General features: G+C 46.5%; 1 protein-coding gene across 1 annotated transcript in view; it reads right to left on the reverse strand.

Annotated features, from left to right (window-relative positions):
* NGFR (nerve growth factor receptor) overlaps positions 1 to 20,076 on the reverse strand; it is a 141,628-nt gene extending 121,552 nt beyond the window's left edge. Inside the window, exon 1 of the mRNA XM_078645271.1 lies at positions 19,850 to 20,076. Coding sequence (XP_078501397.1) covers positions 19,850 to 19,888 — 39 coding nt within the window. The 5' untranslated portion in view covers positions 19,889 to 20,076. The remainder of the gene's footprint in view (positions 1 to 19,849) is intronic.
* Between the last annotated feature and the right edge of the window lie 3,173 nt (positions 20,077 to 23,249).

The following is a 23,249-nucleotide window of genomic DNA, read 5'->3' on the forward strand; positions in this document are numbered from 1 at the left end:
AGTCTCTTGGTGAAAACCTAAAGTTCTCCAGTCATGACCCCTCACTGCCTACCCATCCGCTCTCTAAAGGGTCCTCAGGTCTCTGCTCTAACTCCACCCAGGGGTGCTGTCCCTAATACAAAATAGTCAACAACATTTGAGACGCCCCTTGCGAAACGCCTCTCACGTGGTGCAACTTCAGGCTTTTTCCATGATGCTTTGTATTGGGCCTCAGACGTTAGAGTTGACCTTGCTTCTCAGTCTCTTCTCCGGCCCGCTGATACCCCTTAAACATTCCAGAACCCTCCTCCATGTCTGGGCCGTCTACTGAACAGACCTCTATTCATTCACTTATAATTGGATCCCCCCTTTCCTGTTGCAGACAGATATCTGCCGCCAAGAACCCAACTCTCATAGACTTCTAAAAAGGCTTGCAACATTTCTCAGCCCAGACATGTACGTGTAAATCAATGCTAAAACATTTCAGGCCTACAATATTTCACATTATGATTATAGCATTCTATTTCTTCATTTAATTAAAGCGTGTTAAAACTCTTATTCTATTATTTAGAAAACATTACTCTAAATCATGGCCCATTAATGCAATGACCAAAAACGTTAAAACAATCTGTGTCGTGAAAAGAAACACCTTCCCTTTTAGCTCCAGCTCTGGCCCTGAGGCCTACCACGTTCTGCGTTTTACCACAGACCATCTTATATGTTAACAGCTACACGACATAGATTCAAAATAATCACGTCTAATAAAATCATATAATGTCACACATTTCTGTATTAATTCCACTTCTACTTAAATCTCTATATTAGCTATACATTTAGAATATAATTTCAAATACTATTAGCACTCATGGCATTTCTCTTCATGAATTATGCTCTCTATAGGTAAGTGTGATGTACTCATATTTTTATATCAGTTTGCGCTCTCTCAGTTCCCCCCTTTGATGACCTCTCGGGGTCATCACTAACATTTAAACTGCAGTTATTGCTGGCATTCTCTGCGCTTCCAGAGCTCTCAGGCTCCTGTACTGATTATCTTGTATGGCAGCCAATCTCTGCAACTGTTCTCTTTGGGCCCTTTCTGACCTTCTTGCTCTGTACCATTTGAATACCCTCACCAATCCCCACAATATTATCCCACAGATCAATATTATGATGATAGGCTTTAGGATATACCAAATAAAGCTTTTGCCTAAGGTGGAAAACCACCCTCCAACTGTACTCATTCCGTGGCCCACCTTTTCCCAGACATTTTCTCTACTCAAGTCTTCGATCTCTTTGTGTATATTAGTTATGTTCTTAATAACTTTCTCAAGGGGTTTTGAAAGGTCTGGAATGTAAGTGCAACATTCCTGAACCTTCAAAGCCTTACAGACTCCGCCCTCTTTTGCTAATAAGACATCTAATGCAAGCCGATTTTGAAGAACCATAGCCCTTATCGATTGCATCTCTCCTTCTACCAGCATTAAGGACTGAGCAGTGCTGGCAGACAACCTGTCGACAACTGTTGCCAGTCGTCTAATTTTAACATCATTAAGGATTATTCCCAAAAGAGGGAACATAGCTCCAAAGACATCTTCAACCATTTCTGCATCGCCTAAATCCCTCCTTCCCCTCGATGATGTCTGGCCCTCAATGATCAATAAGTCTTGTGCATGATATATTTTGGGGAAGACAATTGCCAAGTAACATGATCCATACCAGTTGTCAGGTAGTCTCACGTAAGCATTTCTTCCACATACAAAATACACATTTGGAATTACTTGCATTCCCTTCAGGAAATCCTTAGTGTAGTACTCTAAATTAAAAGCATGTTCACAGTCAACTTCACCCACGTATACATTTTCATAATACGTTTTGGCTCGGTGAAGACATAACTTTCCTTTCTGCGCTTTATCTAAAGCTATTGGACCACTACTACCCTTTCTCTTATGTGACTTCTCTTCCTCGGTCCAATCTAATTTCCCTTGTCCTGATTTTTTCAAAATCTTTTGTCTCCTGTAACGATCATCCACCTGCCCTATGAACTTTTTCTCGACTTCTGACACCTTGCATGTCAGATTATTTCTACGGGCATGTGAAGTATCTAAGGTAATCCAAGGAATGAAGAACTTGGCCAGTCTGTCTTCACTCTTCCAGTAATCCCATTTATTCATCTGCTTATAATTCGGGACTTCTGGCAACACAGAATCATAATTGGAGAAATAGTATTCAAAACTATCTCTCTCATAAAATATACTAAGCAATAAGCTACATGTAATGCCATATGTCAGAGGGAGGTGATGATATCGAATTCCCTCATCTACAGACGCAGGCAACTGCATGCAGACGTAGCAATCCTTAACCTCCATGGCATCCACGTATTCATACAAAAGTTTAGCATAAGCATTTGACCTAAAGTCTCCTTGGGACTCGTCTACATGTAACCTGCGGGCTTCTGCAGCCAATAACGCTTTCTCTTGAGTGTTTTCCCTTTTCTCACCTGCAACAGTGGGTGTAAGTGTTACTACAGAATTCGCATCAGTTACCTTTACCTCTTCCTCATGTCCCTTTACATAAGAAATTGTTACCACTAAAGCTATTAATATTATCACTCCTACTATTAGTGTACCTATTATACATTTAGCTCTGCGGTTCGGGGTGCCGGCCTCCATTTCGTCAGACAATCTAGCTTTTCCCTTTCTCTTTGCAAAAAAAAAGGTTCTTTTCCTCTCGTTCCTTTACAGTCTCTTTCAATCCTTTTTTGTCTTTAGAATCCACACAGCTGGAGGCTGACAGCCTTTTTCGCAAAAAGTCCTTTCTCAGTTCAAAAAGACAACCCTAGCCCTTCTCCATCCACTCAAGGGGTTCCCTAAAATTCTCTGCTTCCTGGGCGCTAGGTAATCTTCTTTTCTTCTGCTTGCTTTATTTACAAAGTCCTTTAACAATCGACTATTAGATTTGTGGTTGCAGCTTCAATAGCATAGTTCAATATTTCCATGCGAAGAGTATGCTCTTCATGTGCTGTTATCGTGGTACCAAAGTCGGGGAATTTCAATTCTGTAAGAAACATGTGTTTTAACTTGCTGAGGCGGGGAGGTCTGGGGAGCACGAATGTTAGTGACCCTTCTTGTTCGACACCGGGTACCAACAATTGTATTTCCACGGTGATAATGGGCTCAGAACTGGACACCACCACCGCTCGGATCCTCCCTGTCTCCGGTTTCACAGACATTTGTCGCCAGATATGTCCACTCAGGTGTGGAGTATCTTCTGTTAGGCACACGCACTCTTCTTGACCTTCTTCGGTCTGGTGCTTCAGCGCCCTGAGCACCTTCTTCTGGGTCTGAGTCTTCTGATATCGGAGGAAGGGTTGCTTCTGGAGTTGACCTCAGGCTAGAACTTCTTCTTTGCGGCCAATTTGCTTCTCCACGTGCCCTTCTACTCCTTCTCCTTCTGGTCTGTTCTCGCTCTCTTTCAGACCTGTCAGGGTCAGACTCGTACTCCCAGCTGTCTTCTCCTTCTGTAGCGTCTTCTGTTTCGCTGTTGTACTGACCGTCCTCAGCTTGGTCAGACTCGTTCCCTGCTTCCACTGGCACCTCTACAGCTTGGCTAGCCCCCTCTATGGCTTCCTGGTCCTCAGCTGGACGTCCATCCGAGAGAGGAGCTGTTTCCAGAGGTGCTGGAACCCTTTTCGTATGCGACGCGTGTATCCAATTGGGCAGGCCTCCCACCTTTACAGCTGTACTTGTGATCAGGATGACCTGGTAGGGCCCACGCCAACGAATATCCAAGCAGCTTCTTCTCACATGTTTCTTCACCAGGACCCAGTCCCCAGGATACAGGTCATGGCAAGGGCCCTGGCACGCTGGAACCTCTGCAGCCTGCACCTGAAGGGACACAGAACGCATGGCGTCAGACAGCCCCTTACAATAGTCCAGGATCATATCATCTGTGATATTTAACAGTGCAGTAGCTGGAATAGATGGCAGTCTCATTGCTCTCCCCATTAACACCTCATGTGGTGACAACCCTGTTCTTCTGTCTGGGGTACTACGAAGGCTCATGAGTACTAATGGCAGGGCGTCAGGCCAATTCAGGGTCGTTGAGGAGCAAACTTTCGCTATTCTGGACTTGATCGTGCCATTAATTTGTTCCACAATTCCTGAGGCTTCTGGTCGGTAACTGCAATGGAGCTTTTGGTCTATATTCAGTGCAACACAAATCATCTTCACAAGCTCGCTGTTAAAATGTGTTCCCCTATCTGATTCCAAAAAGGCCGGCACCCCGAACCGAGGGATAAGTTCTCTAAGCAGTAACTTAGCCACTGTGAGGGTGTCGCACCTACGTGTAGGGTATGCCTCAACCCATCTGGAGAACACACAAACAACCACCAGGACATAGCGGAGGCGGTTGCATCTTGGCATTTCAATGAAATCTATCTGCATTCTGTTGAATGGACCTCCAGACCTTCCTATGTGACTTAGTGCAACTGGTGTTCTTTTCCCTACATTCAGCTGCTGGCAGGTCACACAACGCTGGCACACTGCTTCTGCTGCTATTCTAAACTTAGGATTGTACCAAGTCTGTCTAAACACTCTCAGCATAGCATCTCTCCCTAAGTGTACTGGACCATGTATGAGTCTAGCCATTGGACTCACCATCTCATTGGGCAACACTGCTCTGCCGTCTGCTGAGACCCAAAAATGAGTCTCACCCATTACACATCCTGCCTTTACCCATGTTTCCTTTTCTGAATCCGGAGCATTTTCTTGCATGGTTGACAGTTCATCCCAAGTATCAACAGTTTCCAGTATCATGGCTAATTCAGTTCTTACATTTATTCCACCCACATCCACCTCTGTGAAAGAGTAACCTTGTTCTGCGCAATACCGCGCAACTTCATCAGCATATCTATTGCCTTTTGAAACAAAGTCCTCATTTTTGGTATGTGCGATGCACTTTACAACTGCGATACTTGCTGGACATTGCAATGCTTCTAACAACAGGCGCACAAACTCTCCATTGCGAATGGGAGAGCCTGAAGAAGTCATGAACCCTCTTTGAGACCATAACTGCCCGTAATCATGAACTACCCCAAACCCGTATTGGCTGTCGGTGTAGATGGTGACTCGAATTTGATTGCCTGCTAAGCAAGCACGTGTTAGGGCAATAATCTCGGCTACCTGAGCGGAGTTTACTCCTTCCAGGCACCCTGCTTCCACAACTCCTTCAATTGTACAAACAGCATAAGCTGCTCTCAACTGCCCAACTTCGTCTCTTACACATGAGCCATCGACAAAGAAAACTTCGTCTGGGTCGGTCAGTGGCTCATCTACGATGTCGGGTCTGGGTTTGGTGCATAGTTCAGTCACATCGAGACAGTCATGGTCTGTATATTCATCCTCATCATCAATATCATTTGGAAGTGGCATTAAGGTAGCAGGGTTCAAAACAGAGCATCTCTTGAGGGTCACGTTCTCTGCAGCAAGAATAACTTGCTCATAGCGCGTGAGCCTGCTATTGGTCAGATGCTGTGTTTTGGTCCTGGTCATCAACAGTTCAACAGAATGTGGCACGCACACCTCTAACGGGTGCCCCATAACAATATTTTCACATCTCTCAATGCTGACACCCGTTGCAGCAACGGATTTGAGACATCCGGGCAACGCTGCGGCTACTGGGTCTAAAGTAGCCGAGAAATAAGCAACTGGTCTACGGGCATTCCCATGGATTTGGACCAACACAGACAACGCACAACCTTCTCTCTCACAACAGTAAAGAAAGAATTGTTTATTGTAATCAGGCATTCCCAATGCCGGGGCACGACACAGGTCCTCTCTCAGCTGTAAGAATGCCATCAAACAGTCTTTGTCCCATGGTACCGGATCACTCACCTCTTTGTGCGTCAGTTTTTGCAAGGGCTTTGCTTTCAGTGAAAAGTTCACGATCCACTGTCGGCAATAACCCACCATCCCTAGGAACATCCTGACCTCTCTCTGTGTCTGAGGCGCGTTCATTTTCATGATCGCCTCTATCCTGTCTGGTGACACCTTTCGTTTGCCTTTCTCAATTCTGTGTCCCAAGTACTGCACTTCTGTCAGGCAGTACTGCAATTTTCCCGGGGATACCTTATGCCCATTGGCAGCTAGGTGATTTAACAAAGCAATGGAGTCTTCCCTGCAAGCTTCTTCTGTGTCTGACGCCACAAGGAGGTCGTCTATGTACTGGACCAGAACTGACTTCTGGGGCAGCACTAGACTTTCAAGATTTTTCTTCAGAAGCTGGTTAAAGATCGATGGACTCTCTGTATACCCCTGAGGGATACGACACCATGTTAGGACGCGATTTTCCAGCTTAAATGCGAAAAGAAAATGGCTATCTTCGTCCAAAGGGATCGAAAAGAAAGCCTGACAAAGATCGATCACAGTGAACCACTCAGCTTGGAATGGAATCTGAAACAGTATCACTGATGGATTCGGTACCACTGGACAACATGAAACGACTATGTTATTAATCTTTCGCAGGTCCTGTACTATCCGAAATTTCCCATTGGGTTTCTGCAGACCCATAATCGGGGAGTTGCATGGACTACCCACAATTTCTTTCAGTATTCCCTGTTTAATCATGGACTCGATCACGGGTTTTATGCCTGCAATCGTTTCTGGAGTCAATTTATACTGGGGTGTTCTTGGGAACTCAGCATGCGGTTTCACTACAATTTTCACTGGGTCCACCCCTTTGACCAATCCAATCTCTTCCCCAGTGAAATCCCATACCTCTGATGCCACTGTCTCTCTCAAATCCCAGGGAAGCTCGTCTACTGTCAAAGTAGGGTACAGCTCCACACATATTCTTGAGTTTGCAACTTTGAAATCTGCATCATCATCATTAGTCAATACCTCCACTCCCTGGGGTGTACAATATATAGTACAATTCAATTTGCACAACAGGTCTCTTCCTAGCAGACACACAGGGCTTGAATCGCAAACCACAAATTGGTGCTCATCGCTGTACTTCCCTATTTTCACCTGTACCGGTTCTGTCAATTGGCTGGTTATTCTCCTGTTTGCGACCCCTACCACCTGTATGGTCTCTCCAGACATGGGCAGGTCTGGAACTGCAGCTGATCTGATCGTGGATCTAGTGGCTCCTGTGTCCACCAGAAATGTCGTAGGGCACCCTGCTACTTCTGCTTCCACATAGGGTCCCCTCTGATCTACCTCTAAGGCTGCCCCAAGGGTGCAGTCTTCTCTTTCCACTCTCTGTCCGGTTAATGGGTCCACATAATAGCATTCTTCACCTTCCACAAACAGGGGCATTTGTCTATAGGTCTTACCCATACTCCCTACTCGAGGAGGTTGCGGGAACTGGGCTCGGGGAGGAGCCCCCCCCCCTTTGAGCACCTTTCCTTGGTATGGCGTCGCCCCTCTCATAGGTGCGCTCTGGACCTCTTCCTCCTCTATCTCTTGCTCTCCGATCTCCACATTGTAAGGGCACTCGCGTTTCCAATGCCCCAACTCGTTGCACTGGTGGCACCTAGTCGTTTTCTTCAAGGTAGCTATGTCTACTCTGGGTCTAAAGGTAGTACTCTCCTCATTACCCTTGTTCTGACTGTACTGCTTCTTACCTCCTGTACCTGTCCCTTGCTGCTGTTGTTGTTGTCCCCCCTTTCCTGCTGTCTGCAATTGTACCACCATCAGCTTCTCTTTTAGTTTCTTAGCCTTGGAGTCTACCTCATCACAGCAGTACCTGGCATATCTCAGTATTTCATCTAGGGGTCTACTTTGCCAACAAATCGAGTGTTGCTGAATCATTAAACTAATATCCGGTCTCAGTCCCAGGACGAACTTGGACACGAATTGCCCTATGTCCTTTGGATCCATTACATCCAAGCCGCTATACTGTTTAAACGCCTTCAGCAATCTCTCGTAATATTCATGGACTGTCTCTTTGGGTTCCTGTCTCGTTCTGTCTATTCTGACCCAATCTATGTCTTGCATTGGCACTTTTTCTTTCAGCCAAGTCATCACTCTCTCGAATTTTGCCATCACGATCTCGGACGGCCCATTAGTCCTAGCATCTCTCTCTGGCTCCGTTGTGGGCCACTCAGCGCTAACCTTGCATGCTGTCCACAGATCTCCTGGTACTACAATGTCAAACAGCGTGTTCAGATCTATCCATAGGACTTTTGAGATCTTTACAAACCTCTCGACTTGCTTGTACCACTCCACGGGGCTCTCTCGTAACTTGGGGAAAGATGTGGTAAAAGCAGCTAAATCTCCCCTACTCCAAGGGACATGTACATAGCTCCCATTGGCAACTTCACGCAAAGGGTAAGCTTCTATTCCCTGCTGTCCTGGTGTTATACCAATCATGCTTCTTCTGCCGGTCCCTTTCTTGGACCACCTCTCTTCCCATTTATCTAGTGCCCTCCATGTCCTTATTCCAGTAATCAGTTCCCTTATGTGTGTTTTCAGCCCAATCGTTCTCCTCTCATCTAGATCTCGATCTGAGTAATGTAGCCTGTGGTTACCCTGTAATGCTTTGGTTCTTGACAAGTCCACCATATATTTGCCTGCTAGTTCGACTAACTTCTCATGGACTGCTCTCGCCTTTCGTGTGATGTCCTTTGCCATATACAGTATTTCATCCTGTTCATACATTTCCATTCTTTCTAAAGGCAGGGTACCATCTACCATGTCATCCAGATCTGACCTTAAGCTGGAGACATCAAGTCTCTTGGCTTTTATCTCAGCTCGCAATATGTCTTTCGAAGGGGGCTCACTGGTCTCCCTACCATCCCAACTTCGAGCTCTGCGTTTGGGCTCAGGAGAATTAATGGGTGGCCTCCCTTGCTCCCATCTCTCCAGGTCCCATGCTCGGCCATCCGATCTTGGAAGGTGATGGAACACGGGCCTTTTATCCCTACTCTCTCTCTGCCCACTCTCTTCTTCTTCTCTCCTCTCACCGCACATCTCTCTGTTATTTTCCCTCTGGTCGCTACACTCCCTTTGCCTCGTATCGCTCAATATCCGATACGATCCTTCCTGGTTCCCCATATTCCCTGGGGTGCGCTCATTTCTGTCATCACAGGGACTATGGTGCGACCTCTCACAACTCCCATTCTGTTCTCTGGTGCCAGGCACACAGTGTGGACACTTAAAGCTGTTCCTGTACTCTTGCGCTCTCCTCTCCCCTTCACTGAGTATCGGGCACGCCACCCCTCCACTCCCGGGGCCCCCGTTTTCCAGGTCTGTTCTACCTCCATTCCGGGCCCAATGGGTGACTCCCCTACTCCCTCTACAGTCCCACTCCGGGCTACTCTCCCCAGCCCCGCAGTGAGTTCGTGCTCTGCTGTCCTGACTTTCCCTTTCTGCTTCTGCAGCATTGATGCACTTTTGAGCCTTCACTGCCTCATCCCACTGCTTCATGTACTCATTTAGTTCTTGAAAGGACTTTCGTCCAGATCCCCTCAGATCCATTGGCCATCTGGGGCCCCCAGGATCTCCCCCTGGGTCCCCTGCTGTGTGCATCGGGGTACTCCACTCTCTGGGTATCGGCATCTGACTTGGGGAATTAGTGGTATCGTTCCTCCTTGCCTGCTCTGCTCTTTCTCTGTCTTTCCGCTTCCGTTCTTCCCCTTTTGCTCTCTCTTGGTCATATATCGATATTATAGGACCTATGGTAACAGGTACCTGTAGTGCATCTGGTAATGGGTAGGATGTGGCGCTTTCCGTTTCCGGTGCTCTTTGTACCACAAACCTACCGACTACCTGTTGCACCTGACTAGGCTGGAGCAACTCTTTCTTTGGCTCAGGATCCCACTCTGAACTGGGAAGCGGTCTATGCTCTCCTGCATTGCCCCCCTTTTCTCTTTCAGTATTCTCGACCTCTCCCCCTGCTCTATTATACGGGGGTGGCCTGTCTGTCAGTAATCTGTTTATCAGGCTGTCCTCTGTTTCGCTCTCATCATCTTCTTCTAGGGGGCTTTTATTTACTGGCGCCTCTAACACTGGGTACAGTTTATTTATTTCCAAATTATGCACTCTCCATCTTTTAGCATCCGCATCCCACCTGGCATCCTGTACTGCCCTTACCGAGCGTTTCACCCTTTCTTGTCGTCTGTTCATATTCCTTTCATGCGCTGCCCTAAGCCATGCTTCAAGGGCTTCAAACTGGGTTGGTCTAGGCAAGGGTCTCTTTGAGGTCATGATTGATTTCAATCGATGTAACACCTCTAATCTGAACGTCCCGTACTTCGGGAACGTCAGTTCCTCGTTTCCTTCAGTAATCTTACTCCACTCTGATATCCAAAGGATCGTATGCAACCCAACATTTACTGCCATATAACGAGCTGGCGTACCCTCCGGCGGGGCTTCTTCCCCTTCATACGATCCTCTCCTCTCTTTCTTAAACAGCGCTTTCAACCATTTAAAACACTTCATAATTATGCGCACAAAATCCAGCCTTGCTACTCTGTTTACTTCCTGATGACAATCCACCAATCCTGTCGCGGCTTTGCTAGCTTGGCCTATCACAGCGCGGTCTTTCTCCTGTTGGCCAATCACGTCGCGACCCTGTATGACGTGTTCGCTAGCTGGCCTATCACAGCGCGGTCTTTCTCCGGTCAGCCAATCACTGCGCGACACCACCTGGCGTCTCTTTTCTCCGCTTCGCAGCAGCACCCCTCCTTTCTCAACTCGTCTCCCGGTTATGCATGCGTCCCATTCATACACTGAAAAATGACTACTTCCGACCAAGCGGTCACTTCTCTCGACTGTACGTCCACAGTCTATCTGTAATTGTCAACACAACTGACGAGATGTCTATCGTCTCTCTGATAGGTTACTTACACACACAGTAACTTCCGACCAGCGTCCGTTACTCACGCACTCACTCTTACGTTCCCCCTATCTCGGTCTCTCGGGTGATCAATGGTACCTCATGACCCCCTTCACACTAGTTGACAATTACTCTGGGTGTCCGATACACCCGAACCACTTAAGCTCTCCTTGAACTTAAGATTTCCACCGGTTGCGCGCGCTCACAACCTGTTCCACAGTCACTCTACAGACATTCAACTCCGCCAGACATTACAACATAGATACAATACAAAAACACCGCAATCTAACACGCATAACCCTTTATACTCACTCTCGACCGATACTGCTGCTTTTTCTGTCTCACGTCATCCGGATCTTCATCTGCGGGCTGTTCTTCCGATCATCGATTTCTAGGGGCCTTGGGGTAAGCTAACCTGGCCTAGGTCACCGTCCTCAAGAAGGCAACCATCCTCTATAGCTACCAACTGAAAGGGCGAGATTTTGATCGATACCTTATATCTATTGATCCAAACCTCGATCTGGTCGACTGAACCTTTATTGCCTGTCTTGGAAGGAAACAGTACCTATCTGCAAATTAGTTCACCCAAGAAAGGACTCTACTCTCAAAGATCACGGACAACTTCTAGGTTTCAAAAGTTTATTGTAAAGATATAATGAGCTGCAAATACAAGCATCTCAGAATGAGATTCACGAGGTACACAGGTCCAATTACATACATGTGCTCTCGGAAAGCCCTCAGACGAGCAACAGAAATCACTAACACAAGTTCTAAAAATAGCAAAGCTATCAGCATAGACGCATATCTCTCCTTCATTTAGGTTGGAGGAAAACAAACACAGGTTAGGCGTCCCTACCCTGTTCTAGATGGTATCCCTACTTAACCAAATCCCAACCTAACAAAGGTGTCAGCAATGAATGACCCCCAAGGGAAGTCACCCACTCTAAGTCTCTTGGTGAAAACCTAAAGTTCTCCAGTCATGACCCCTCACTGCCTACCCATCCGCTCTCTAAAGGGTCCTCAGGTCTCTGCTCTAACTCCACCCAGGGGTGCTGTCCCTAATACAAAATAGTCAACAACATTTGAGACGCCCCTTGCGAAACGCCTCTCACGTGGTGCAACTTCAGGCTTTTTCCATGATGCTTTGTATTGGGCCTCAGACGTTAGAGTTGACCTTGCTTCTCAGTCTCTTCTCCGGCCCGCTGATACCCCTTAAACATTCCAGAACCCTCCTCCATGTCTGGGCCGTCTACTGAACAGACCTCTATTCATTCACTTATAATTGGATCCCCCCTTTCCTGTTGCAGACAGATATCTGCCGCCAAGAACCCAACTCTCATAGACTTCTAAAAAGGCTTGCAACATTTCTCAGCCCAGACATGTACGTGTAAATCAATGCTAAAACATTTCAGGCCTACAATATTTCACATTATGATTATAGCATTCTATTTCTTCATTTAATTAAAGCGTGTTAAAACTCTTATTCTATTATTTAGAAAACATTACTCTAAATCATGGCCCATTAATGCAATGACCAAAAACGTTAAAACAATCTGTGTCGTGAAAAGAAACACCTTCCCTTTTAGCTCCAGCTCTGGCCCTGAGGCCTACCACGTTCTGCGTTTTACCACAGACCATCTTATATGTTAACAGCTACACGACATAGATTCAAAATAATCACGTCTAATAAAATCATATAATGTCACACATTTCTGTATTAATTCCACTTCTACTTAAATCTCTATATTAGCTATACATTTAGAATATAATTTCAAATACTATTAGCACTCATGGCATTTCTCTTCATGAATTATGCTCTCTATAGGTAAGTGTGATGTACTCATATTTTTATATCAGTTTGCGCTCTCTCACGTGTGTCCTGTATGCCGTCCGTATATCACTTCTGTGCACAGGAATAACTTATGCGCTGATATAGCGCGTACGTACCTCGGGCGCTTTTGCATCTCTCGTGTGCCAGAATGTCACCTGCAAGGACAGGTCTGCACGCTCCCCCATGTGTTGAGCTGCGTGCTTGCATATCTCTCAGTGCAGCGCGTTTGTGTCTCTGGAAGTGAAAGGAAGGAGAGGGGGCGCAGAGGAGGGGGCAGACCGCGGGGCGTCTGTCAATAACGCAGCAGGTGCAGTGGCACGTGGCCTCAGGGGCATGAGGGGCTCTCCACTGCTCCATCATGGCAGCTTTTTTGCTGCTGAATCACGGTTCTAGGGTGAACCATTTTCCCTATTTCATGACCCGTGGCACCCTTGCCTCGCCACTGGAGAGAGACAGATAGAGGGGACGAGGGAGTGACAATGAGAGACAGACCTGGAGAGAGCGAGAACGAGAACAATAAAAGAACAATAGAAAAAGAAAGTGGAGCATTGGGGGTGGAAGAGAGCGAGAACGGGAGAGAACCCGAGATAAAGGGACAACGTGAGACTGAAAGTAGCAGGGGAGAGAGAATGAACTAGAAAAAGAGAGCGCACGCGAAAGAGACGAGGTGGGGGCGACGCGTGTATGGAAGAAAGAAAAAGAAAGCCATTGAATAGAAGATGATGCTGTGTATAACGCACCTGTGCAAGTTTGACCATCTTTTGATATGCTTGTGTAAATTTAAAGTGAGAGAGAAAACGAAGACGATGTGGATGGAGAGGAGAACGAGAAGAGAGAGAGAAGAGACTGGACGGGGAGAGAAGCTATAGAGGGATAAAATAGAAGCGATGGAAAGCGAGCGAATTAAACAATTTGAAACGCTTCTGTGAATGTCGTGCTCCTGAAAGGTCCCCGGTCTAGTGAACTAGAGACTTAACCTCTCCGTAGCAATGCCTGCTTCCTGTCTTTCCTCTCTACGACGCACGCAACAAAATGAATTGCCCCTAGGCGCTATAACAGCTGACAGAAAAAGACGTCCCTTCGCCCGTCCCCCTCCCTGAATACGTTTTTTTTCAGAACTGAGTGCGGTGACGTAAGGCAAGTCCTCCCCGCGCTCGTTGCACAATATTGGCTCTGCACAGGAATGTGTGTTGCATAGTGTTGGTTCTGCACAGGTGTGTGTGTGTGTTTGCATAGTGTTGGTTCTGCACAGGTGTTTGTGTGTGTGTTTGCATAGTGTTGGTACTGCACAGGTGTGTGTTTTTGCATAGTGTTGGTTCTGCACCGGTGTTTGTGTGTGTTGCATAGTGTTGGTTCTGCACAGGTGTGTGTGTGAATATTATACATGTGATTGCGTGTATGTTTGTATGGGGTGCGTACTTAGTCTGCCTAACGAAATATGCGGAACTGTGTTCCTGGTTGTTTGTATAAATGTATGAGGCTACACGCCTACTTTTTTGTTTGTATCCTTGGGGGTGCTGTGAACCGGACATTATAATGGCATGTTTGTGGTTGAGACCCAGATGTTGTCATTCATTCATGAGACTGAATACCTGCTTGTTTGTGTTTATGTAAGGTACAGTTTACCTGACTTTGTCTGTAAATATTCGCTCCTGTAATTGGTTGTCTGTCTGTGTTCAGATCCCTGTGTGTTTGGTTGTCGTACTACTGTTTGCTGCCTGCCTGCTCCTTTCGATGGCCCTGTTCACCTGGATGCTTGTCCTTCTGTATGTAGGTTTGTACACGTGCCGCGGCCTGGTACAGGATTGTGTGCACGCACTCACGATGCTGCCAACCTTCATCTTGTATGTGAGTACGGCTCTGAGTATCACAGTGTGTGCACCTATGAGTATAGGGTTGGTGCTTGCATTTCGGGCTGTCACTGGTAGTGTCTCTCATGTGCCCTTCCGCGCTTGTGAACTCTGACAGCCGCAGCCCCCCCCCCCCCTCACTACTTTTGCCCGCTGACTTCGGTTGCAGTCAGGTGTTACCCCTGGGTTCTGTGCTCTTCGTGGCTGCAGCTGGGCCAGGCCTCCTTCCACCAGTGACTGCCCCTGCTGCTGAGCGGCCCCGCCACAGGCACTATCTGTGCCGCACCTCGGAGACGGGGTACAGTGGCAGGCACCCGGCAGGGACAGAAACGTCAACCCGGCGCATCCTCAGAGGGATGCAGGGAGGAGATTGTTTGGGAGAGGAGGGTGGGAGCGAGAGCAGCCCTGGGGGACACACACGGGCTGCCGATGGGAAGCAGGTATGCACATGTCCAGCGATGTCTGCGCATCCCAGCCTTGACCTCTCTCGAGTTAATGAACAGAGCGCCGCGTGGCAATGACCCCTCCCCATTGGCGTTTCAAGGGAAGCAATTCGAATCAGAGCTCGGCGTGCTTGCTGCTGCTACAGGGCATCTGTGTCTCCAGGCTTTGAGGTTTGCTGCGGAAGAGTAATGACAGCCGGATCCGAACATGTCCCGGGGATGCGAGGCAGATTAGGAGCCTACAGATCTGTCCCAAGAGGCGCATCCTATGGGAATCATGCCTCACGCTGGAGGAATAGCGGCGCGAAAGACAAGAAGAGGCAGGCCCTGGATGGGATTATTAGCTTCAGCGCTGGATGGTCGTGCAGCTGTTCAGAGCACTGAATCCCGGGATTATAAGAGAACGGCCCAGCATTGCTTAACTGGAGACCACCATTTCACCATACTCCCGGGGGTGGGTGGGGGGACAATTTGTATGGGACCTTGTGCAATTCCACTGCCTTGGTTGTATTTAAACAAAGGGATGCTTGGATGTATGGCCTTGTTCCAGTTGACTGACAGAGAGCATTGCATTGCCCAGACACCTACAAAAGATGCTCCCGCCCCTCTTAATATCTGCCCGTCAGTGAAACCTGCTACACACCCTTCCTGGATTTGAGTAACTTCCTGTGTTCTGGCAGGGGCACGGTGCAGATACTTTTTACCAACCCCCTTTCCACCTCTACGTCCACTTTCCTACATCAGCCACAGAGCAGCCAAAATGCAAAGCTCTCCAGGAGGATTCTCCTGATATATATAGTTCAATGTATCAAACAGCTTAAATCACATTGGTACATGATATTGTTTCCCTGTGCTGTGTCCCCTCCTACTCAACCACTGTAGAAAGTTGAGGCACTAACTACATCATGGTATGCGGAATTGACTTGCCTCCACTTACCATGATGTAGTGTCTGAATAAGTAGGATTGAGTCCCTCGGTTGTATTTCTGGTCAGTCTCCTATGTATCTGGGGTGGACTTTTGACAATAATATCCAACGACTTCAGCAGGAGCAAGGATGCTTACTTGATGTATTAATTAAGCCCACCCCAATGGTCAGATTGAATGCTGGATGCCGCCCTGTCTCCTTTCATGTCCCATTATAAGATCAGATAAACCCGATATATCCGTAAGCATGATCCGGTGTTGGAAGGCTAAGCAGACTATCACCCCAAAGGTCAAACTAAGCAAGCAACACTCAAACTGGGTTTAAAATATATTGTACATAAATATCCACATCACATAAGTCAATAACCAGCTAACCGTACCAAGTGAAGTTTTAAACAGTGAAAATTTGCTATAGAAAAAGGGGCCACTAGAATTACGCAATTCTGAAGCCATGGCGTTTCCTTGCTTATTTCTTGATATGTAGAACCTGCCACATAATCCATCTGCTGCATCCTTTGCAAAAAATAATTGGAGCTCGGTCGGGTCCAAAGTTACAAAAAAAAAGTGAAACGTGATGCCGCACAGTGGCAGACCCTTTGAAAAGATTAACTGGTCATCTTTAGTTACTAATTTCTGCGATCATGTGTTAAACTGCCACTAACAAGGTGATTCTTTTACCAGTACTGCAATAATGTGTGTTCAAATGTCAAAATAGCAAATTAATAATGTCATGCATGTTCATGCCTCATAATTTAGTTTATCCTGTTGCATTGTTTGATCTTCAACTGCCACACTATCCCAGTGGTCGTAAGAAAAATTATTTAGTATAATGTTGCATAAATCTCCAAATGTTCCCAAACTCAATATTAATCTCAGAATCATTAAACAAAACAGCTTCCCATATTAACCCATTATTACTCAATCCACACCAAGTATGCATGACCTGCAAAGCTACCAAAGACAATGGCTACCAGACATTAAAATCCAACCTTTGAGTGCTACCAGAAAAATCTCCTAATACCCACAAGAATATTTAATAAACCATAAATCACTAACAACATCTAACCCACAATAACAACCTCGAACTCGGTTACAAATTGTCCAGCCAATAGCAATTACCACTGCAAGAATGAAGGACAACCACCCTGAATTGATGTCGAAAAATTCAACGCAAAGCTTCCACTTAAGAGGCATTTCTGTGTACAAACCCAACACCAAAATCACTAGTCTAACATTAAACACCTCCAAACTACCAACACCAAAACCTCAAACCAAATATTGAGGCTTCCATAAACATACCTCTAAAATATATAATAAAAATAAATATTTGTGTAAACCCAACTTTAAAACTTCTTACTCTGTATGTATTTCCTGCAAAGAACAAATGCCAACATGTCTTACCACTCCTCTTAAATGTATCTGAATACTCAAAATTATAACCTCTATTAAAACCTTTATCCCATCAAAACCCCTGATCAATACACTAAACTCCTCTAAAAAGAAACACTGAAACCCAATAATAAAATATGCAACTAAATTTGAAAATCCTACAAAAAGACAAAAACAAATCCTTTGGCCACTTGTTTGACTTGTGTTAAAGCTTTATACAAATATATCTCCCCTACACATCAACAGAATCTCTAACCTGACATATAACCTACTGTCCAAACAGCCAAAATCCCTCTTTCTACAGTCAAAGATAAATAATGTTGAAAACTCTATCCTGGACTCTGACCTAGTCAAACAAATCCTCTAACTTGACATCCATCCCGCCTCTCAGCAAGCATACAAACGTATACCAACGCTCAAGTTCTTCTTTAATACCCACCACAAAGCTACTAGCCAATTGCTATTGCTAGTGCTAAAATCACAATCACAAAACTCCTTTCAATGTGTCACACTGTTCTACTTAATTCTAATCTTTTACAATCCCTAACTAAAGGCGTTCAAATGGCTATGTATAAGCGTACACACCCACAGACCATATTGAATTTGCAAAACCACAAATCCACATTCAACCCCAAAACATGAAGGGAGTGCCTTACTGCTATGCCTAATTGCTCAGTTCTATCCACTACTAACTTGAAACCGCTGACCATTTCTAAAAACCCTCAAAGAGGCCTGGAGCTAATATGGCCTAAAAATGTAATATGGCCCAAAAATGTTTTAAGATCACTCCCGTCACATGCAAGTGAGCCAAATAATTTTTTTTTTGTAAATTGAAGTCAAACATTTTTTTAAAGCACATATTTGCAAATATATTGGTTAAAAGGTCAATTTACAAACAGTACAGGAGAAACACTTTTGAATATTGCAGTGCACGGTGTCTGGCAGCAGCAAAAATTGCTTAGGCTTGTAAAAGCGTTTTATATTCTGCTGCTTCAGGAGTTGCTTCTGGGGCTGAATGGGCTGAGCATCTCGGAGCCCATCCCATCCTGTGATGAAAGCAGATCCCTGTACTCTAGCGCACCCGGGCAGGGGGGAGGGTGGGTCTCTGTATCCCATATGGTCCTTTCAGCCCTGTTCTCGAGACCCAAGCATTCAATATTCAAAGGAAATATACAAAACCTCCTTCCGCATCACCTTCCAAACTCTAATAAATAGGGGGTTCATTGGTTTAAAAGGGGCAAGATAAACTTGCATATTGGACGCTGGTTGCCCAGTCACCACTCCCAAAAGCACTATGATTCTCCAAATACCCACATCACGGTACTAATCAAAGGAAACTAAAAAACACACGTTAACCAACCCTCAAATGCGATAACCCAAAATCTCCGAGCAGTCATTAGACTGAATTCCATGGGAAGTCTCAAACATGCACCTTCCATCAGTATCTTCAATGATTCCTTGCCTTCAGATTGCTCTGATCCCATCTGCAACCACCTAGGCATGATAACCTGAACTCCAGCTCCACAAAGTCAAGCCTCCTGAGTAGAAGATCCCTCCCATCAGATATTAGCCCTTCAAAACTGCCCACCACACACCGGGGAAAGGTCTTTGCTGCACTAGGCGAAGTGAAGTTTCCGCCTTTCATGCTAGCTGACATGGCACTAGCATTTGCCGCTTGTAGTCTAGAAGGGTTCCTGGTGGCTCGTTAGCCAGACAGGGAGCCGAGTCCAGTCCTAGGACTTCCCCTGACCCCACAAACCTCCTTCGTGCACATGGTCTTCAGGGAACATTTAAGCAATCTGCATCCATTCATTCATTCATCCAAAGAGGAGATGGTGGGTAGAGATGGAACTGGTCAATCCATCGCCCAGATAACATGTCAGCGCAGATAAAGAGGGGAGAAGGAAAGGAGAAGGGAGGTGGCAGATGAGAAGAGAGGGTAAGATTAAAGAAGGGAAGATAGAAAGACCAGGGGCTAGAGGGGCTCGAGAGATACGGAGTAGAAGTGGGTAAATCAAGAAGGCGGGACACGTTTAGCAGAAGAAAAGAAAGATGGGAAAACATAAAAGAGAGACAAAACGGAGGAAGGGTGGTGAAGAGGGGAAGAAAGAAATTGAAAAGAGAAAAAGGAGAAAGAGGGCGGTAAAGTACAAGAAGGAAGAGGAATTATAGAATAGCACTCTAAAGTTGAAGAGAAGAGACAGGGAGCCCAGCGGATAGGGAGGTAAGAGGGGGGACAAAAGGAGATGAGAAGGAGAAAGCAGCACTGGAAGGCTAGATAAGACGGAGAATCAAAAGTGACAGATACAAAGTGAAATTGAGAAGGGAAATAGAGAGAGAAGGGGCACAGGATGAGTCAGAAGGAGGAGAACAAGAGAAGGGAAGAAGTTACGAGATTAAAAAGAGAAGGCACAGCGGCAGGTAAAGTGGCAGAGAGACAATTGGGGCTGAGGACGGAGTCCAGGGTGTGACACACAGAAAGAGACGGCCACACAAACAGAAGGGACGGGTGCACTCGACCAAGGGAGGAGACCGGAGAGTTCCAGATAGACAGGGTAGACGGCGAGGCTGCGCAGCTCCTGCTGTTACTCACCCCCCAGAGCAGCAGCAGGAGAAACAGGTTCCTCTCCATGTCCAGGTAGGACAAGCAGCTGCTGAGCTAGAACCCTGCGGGCTGTGCTCCCGGCTCCTGCAGGGGTGCTCCAGAGGTCCCGAGCGTGGCTGCGTGCTGGGGTGCCGGTGGAGAGATGGGGCCGTCCGGGCTCAGTCGCATCCCCTCCGCTCCCGAGAGAAGGGCTCAGGGCACTGCTGCAGCGGGGATCACAGCACCTGCCTCCAGTGCTTAGGCTCGGCCCCCTGCTATTAAAGCCCGGCCCGTTCTCCTCCCACTGGCTGCAGCGTGCGCCTCCATCACTGCCAGGGCAGGACTGCCCCTCCCACCAGCCTAGAGCACCGACAACAAGCACAGGCTGCTGCCTTCTGACTCTCTGTAGAGATAATCCTTGGAACCGAGCCCCGAAGACACTTAGCTGCTAATAATGTTTGAAGAAAAAAACACTGAAATGAACTGGAATGGCTACTCGCGTTTCCGCCTCCTCCCCTCGCGCCTCCCAATCACTGCCAGAGCTGCATCCCGGCGCAGGCAGGGAATCCCAGGGGATGCTGCCAGGGCCAGAGCAGCGCGCGCCGCTGGCATCACCGGGGTGCCGGTGCGGGGCACTGGGGCGGTCGCAGCTCCCTGCCCGGGGTCTGTGCTTCCAACTCTGAGTGGGACCGGCGGTGTCTGAGGCACCAGCAGCCGTGCGACGGTGCGACGGCGCGACGGCGAGGGGATCTCTCGTAGCACCAATACACTCTGGGGTGGTATCCGCGGTGTGAGGGTGTATATGCTGCTATGGGGGATTATGTGCCACGTGGGGGTATCTTATTTATTTATTTATGTAGCACGGACCTTACCCAAAGACGCTAGCGCTCTGAACAGGAAAAATATTGTGTTATATGGAAGTTACACATGGTTTAAAATAGACCACACAGCTGTAAGTAATTACAGTGGTTGAACGTGCAACAAGGTAAATCATAACACAAAACAAAATATAAAATGGCCATAGAAAGGTTGAGGTAGTAGACAGAGTGTACAAGAGGCATATATAGCTGCAAAAAGGTTGATATAGTGTACAGCTGTCAAAAGGATGAGGTAGGATAGAGGTCTGTGCCAAACGTGGATTGCAGTGTTATCGCTAAAATACAATTGGAAGACAAGGGCTTTCAGGTCCCATTTGAAAGTCGTCAGCGAAGTAGATGTGCGCAGATTTGGAGGTTGTGAATTCCAGATTCTGGTTGCAATTCCAAGAAGGATTGTGCCATCAGTCGTTAAAGCTTTTAAAGAACAGGGGTTCATAAGCTCTGCTTTGGCATTCAGCGATCGCCTGGAGCCTCCTGATAGCTTGAGTTGGTCCATCAGGTAACGGGGAGTGGATGTGTGCAGGGCTTTATGGGTGATGCAGGCAGTCTTGTACATAGCCCATGCTTCAATTGGCATCAATCGGAGAGTGATCAGCATGGAGGTAATGTGGCCATTTCTTTTGGCACCCATAGATGAACCGTGCTTCCTAGCGTAAAATCGTTTTCAGGGCGGTGAGATGGGTTTTGGGGAGACCAGTCAGGATAAAGTTACAATGGTCTATTCTGGAGAACACCAGTGTATGAGCAAGAGTTTTAAGATCTTGTTCTGGAATGTAACAGCAGATTCCCCACTGAAGGCGTAGGTGATAGCGAGCATTTTTTGCCCTGGAGCTATTTTGAGAATGTAGGTTGAATCTTTTGTCTAAGTTGGCTCCCAGAGACCTGGCACTGTCAGCAATTGTGGTTTTGCTATTGAGGATGTTGTGTGTGTCCATCGAGGATTGCAGTGGAGACGTTGATTTTGAAGGGGCGATAAGGAGAAATTCAGTTTCAGAAGGGTTTAGATTTATAGTATGAGAGGTCATCCAGTCATGTACAGAGTTTAAGGTGGTGACGAGTAGCGAGATATTGTTGTGTGAGGAGACCTTTAGATACAGCTCTGTGTCTTTTGCATAGTGGTTATAGAAGGTCCCTAACTTCTTAAGAAGGACCCTGAGTGCCTCGATGTATAGGTTGGATAGGGTTGGGGCCAGGATGGCCCCTGGGGGTCTCCTTAGCCCACCGCAGTCGTTGAGGAGAGATGGTGATACATTTTTAGTTCTCGCCTGTGCAGCGCGCATGCGCTGCCTAGGAGACCTTTAGCCGTCGTTCAGCTCTTTTTCGAACCACATACTCGTGCTTGTGGCGGCATACACCTTGCGGGAGCACGCAAGGGCGCGCCACAAGCACAAGTGTGTGCTTCAAAAAAGAGCAGACTGCTCTCCCAAGCGCACGCACCTCGTTGACCATCATACAAGACAGCAGCTTTGTCATTTTTATGTGTACAGATCACTTTACTGCTCTCTGCACCAATGGCAAAGTTGCAAACAGTTCCTGTTGATTTATTTGTAGCTTATCCACAACTACGTATCAACATTCAACAAACCACACTTTTTACCCGGAACAGTAGATTTTAAAATTTTCCCCACTGCCTTGCCAATGTTTCTACATTCACTTTAGACTGCCCACGTTTGGGAATCGGCTTTTCTTTGTGCGTGTAGTTACATTTTTATAACTCTCCCCTTCACTCCACCCCCCTATTTTGCTTACTTTAGTTACAAGGTCTCTCATCTGATATTCCTTCAGCGTCAACATCCTGAAAAAAACTAGTTAAATATATCAAATTAATTTTGTATACTATATGTTGTTACACATGCCCTGTCCCCTTATTAAAACACACACTTCCCGAACTGCAAGTTGTGATTAGAATGGTATCTTTGAACATTTCTGGCAGCTGAAGTCACATCCGGGGATTTTAAACAAACCAGAAGTGACTTGGGATACTGAAAGGCGAGGGAAAGGGCATATCTCCGGATTGATCTCATTCAGCAACGCAATATTGTCAACACAAAGTGTCCTCACGTTTCCATGGAAAGGAAGCGTTAAGCGAATCAAGCAGTTCTATGTGTCAATCTTTCTTTGAATGTCGCACATTTAAAACGCCACAGTTACCTCAATTATAGCGATTATGTGTTTTTCGGGCCTGCCTACCTTGTGTCGTGTTAAAATATGACTCATATCCTAACCCTTGACATTCCCGATATTCCCATTGATGTGATTTTGTGATTACTGTGCTCCCATGTTCTCTCAAAGCCTGCATGTATCCACGTTTTGTGTTACTTTCATGCACTTAAAAATGCTAATAAACATATTTAGAACTACAAAAGCAAGCATTGGCATAGCCAATAGGTCTCGCCTTTGGGACCGTATAAGTATTTAGTTATGCAGCACAATATCCTTACTGCAACAACATTAACTGTTGCATGGCTAAACACTATAAGGTCCCAAAGGCGAGACCTATTGGCTATGCCAATGCGTGTTACTCTCTGTGA

The sequence above is a fragment of the Lissotriton helveticus genome, chromosome 5_1, assembly GCF_964261635.1.
Source record: "Lissotriton helveticus chromosome 5_1, aLisHel1.1, whole genome shotgun sequence".
Classification (NCBI taxonomy): domain Eukaryota; kingdom Metazoa; phylum Chordata; class Amphibia; order Caudata; family Salamandridae; genus Lissotriton; species Lissotriton helveticus.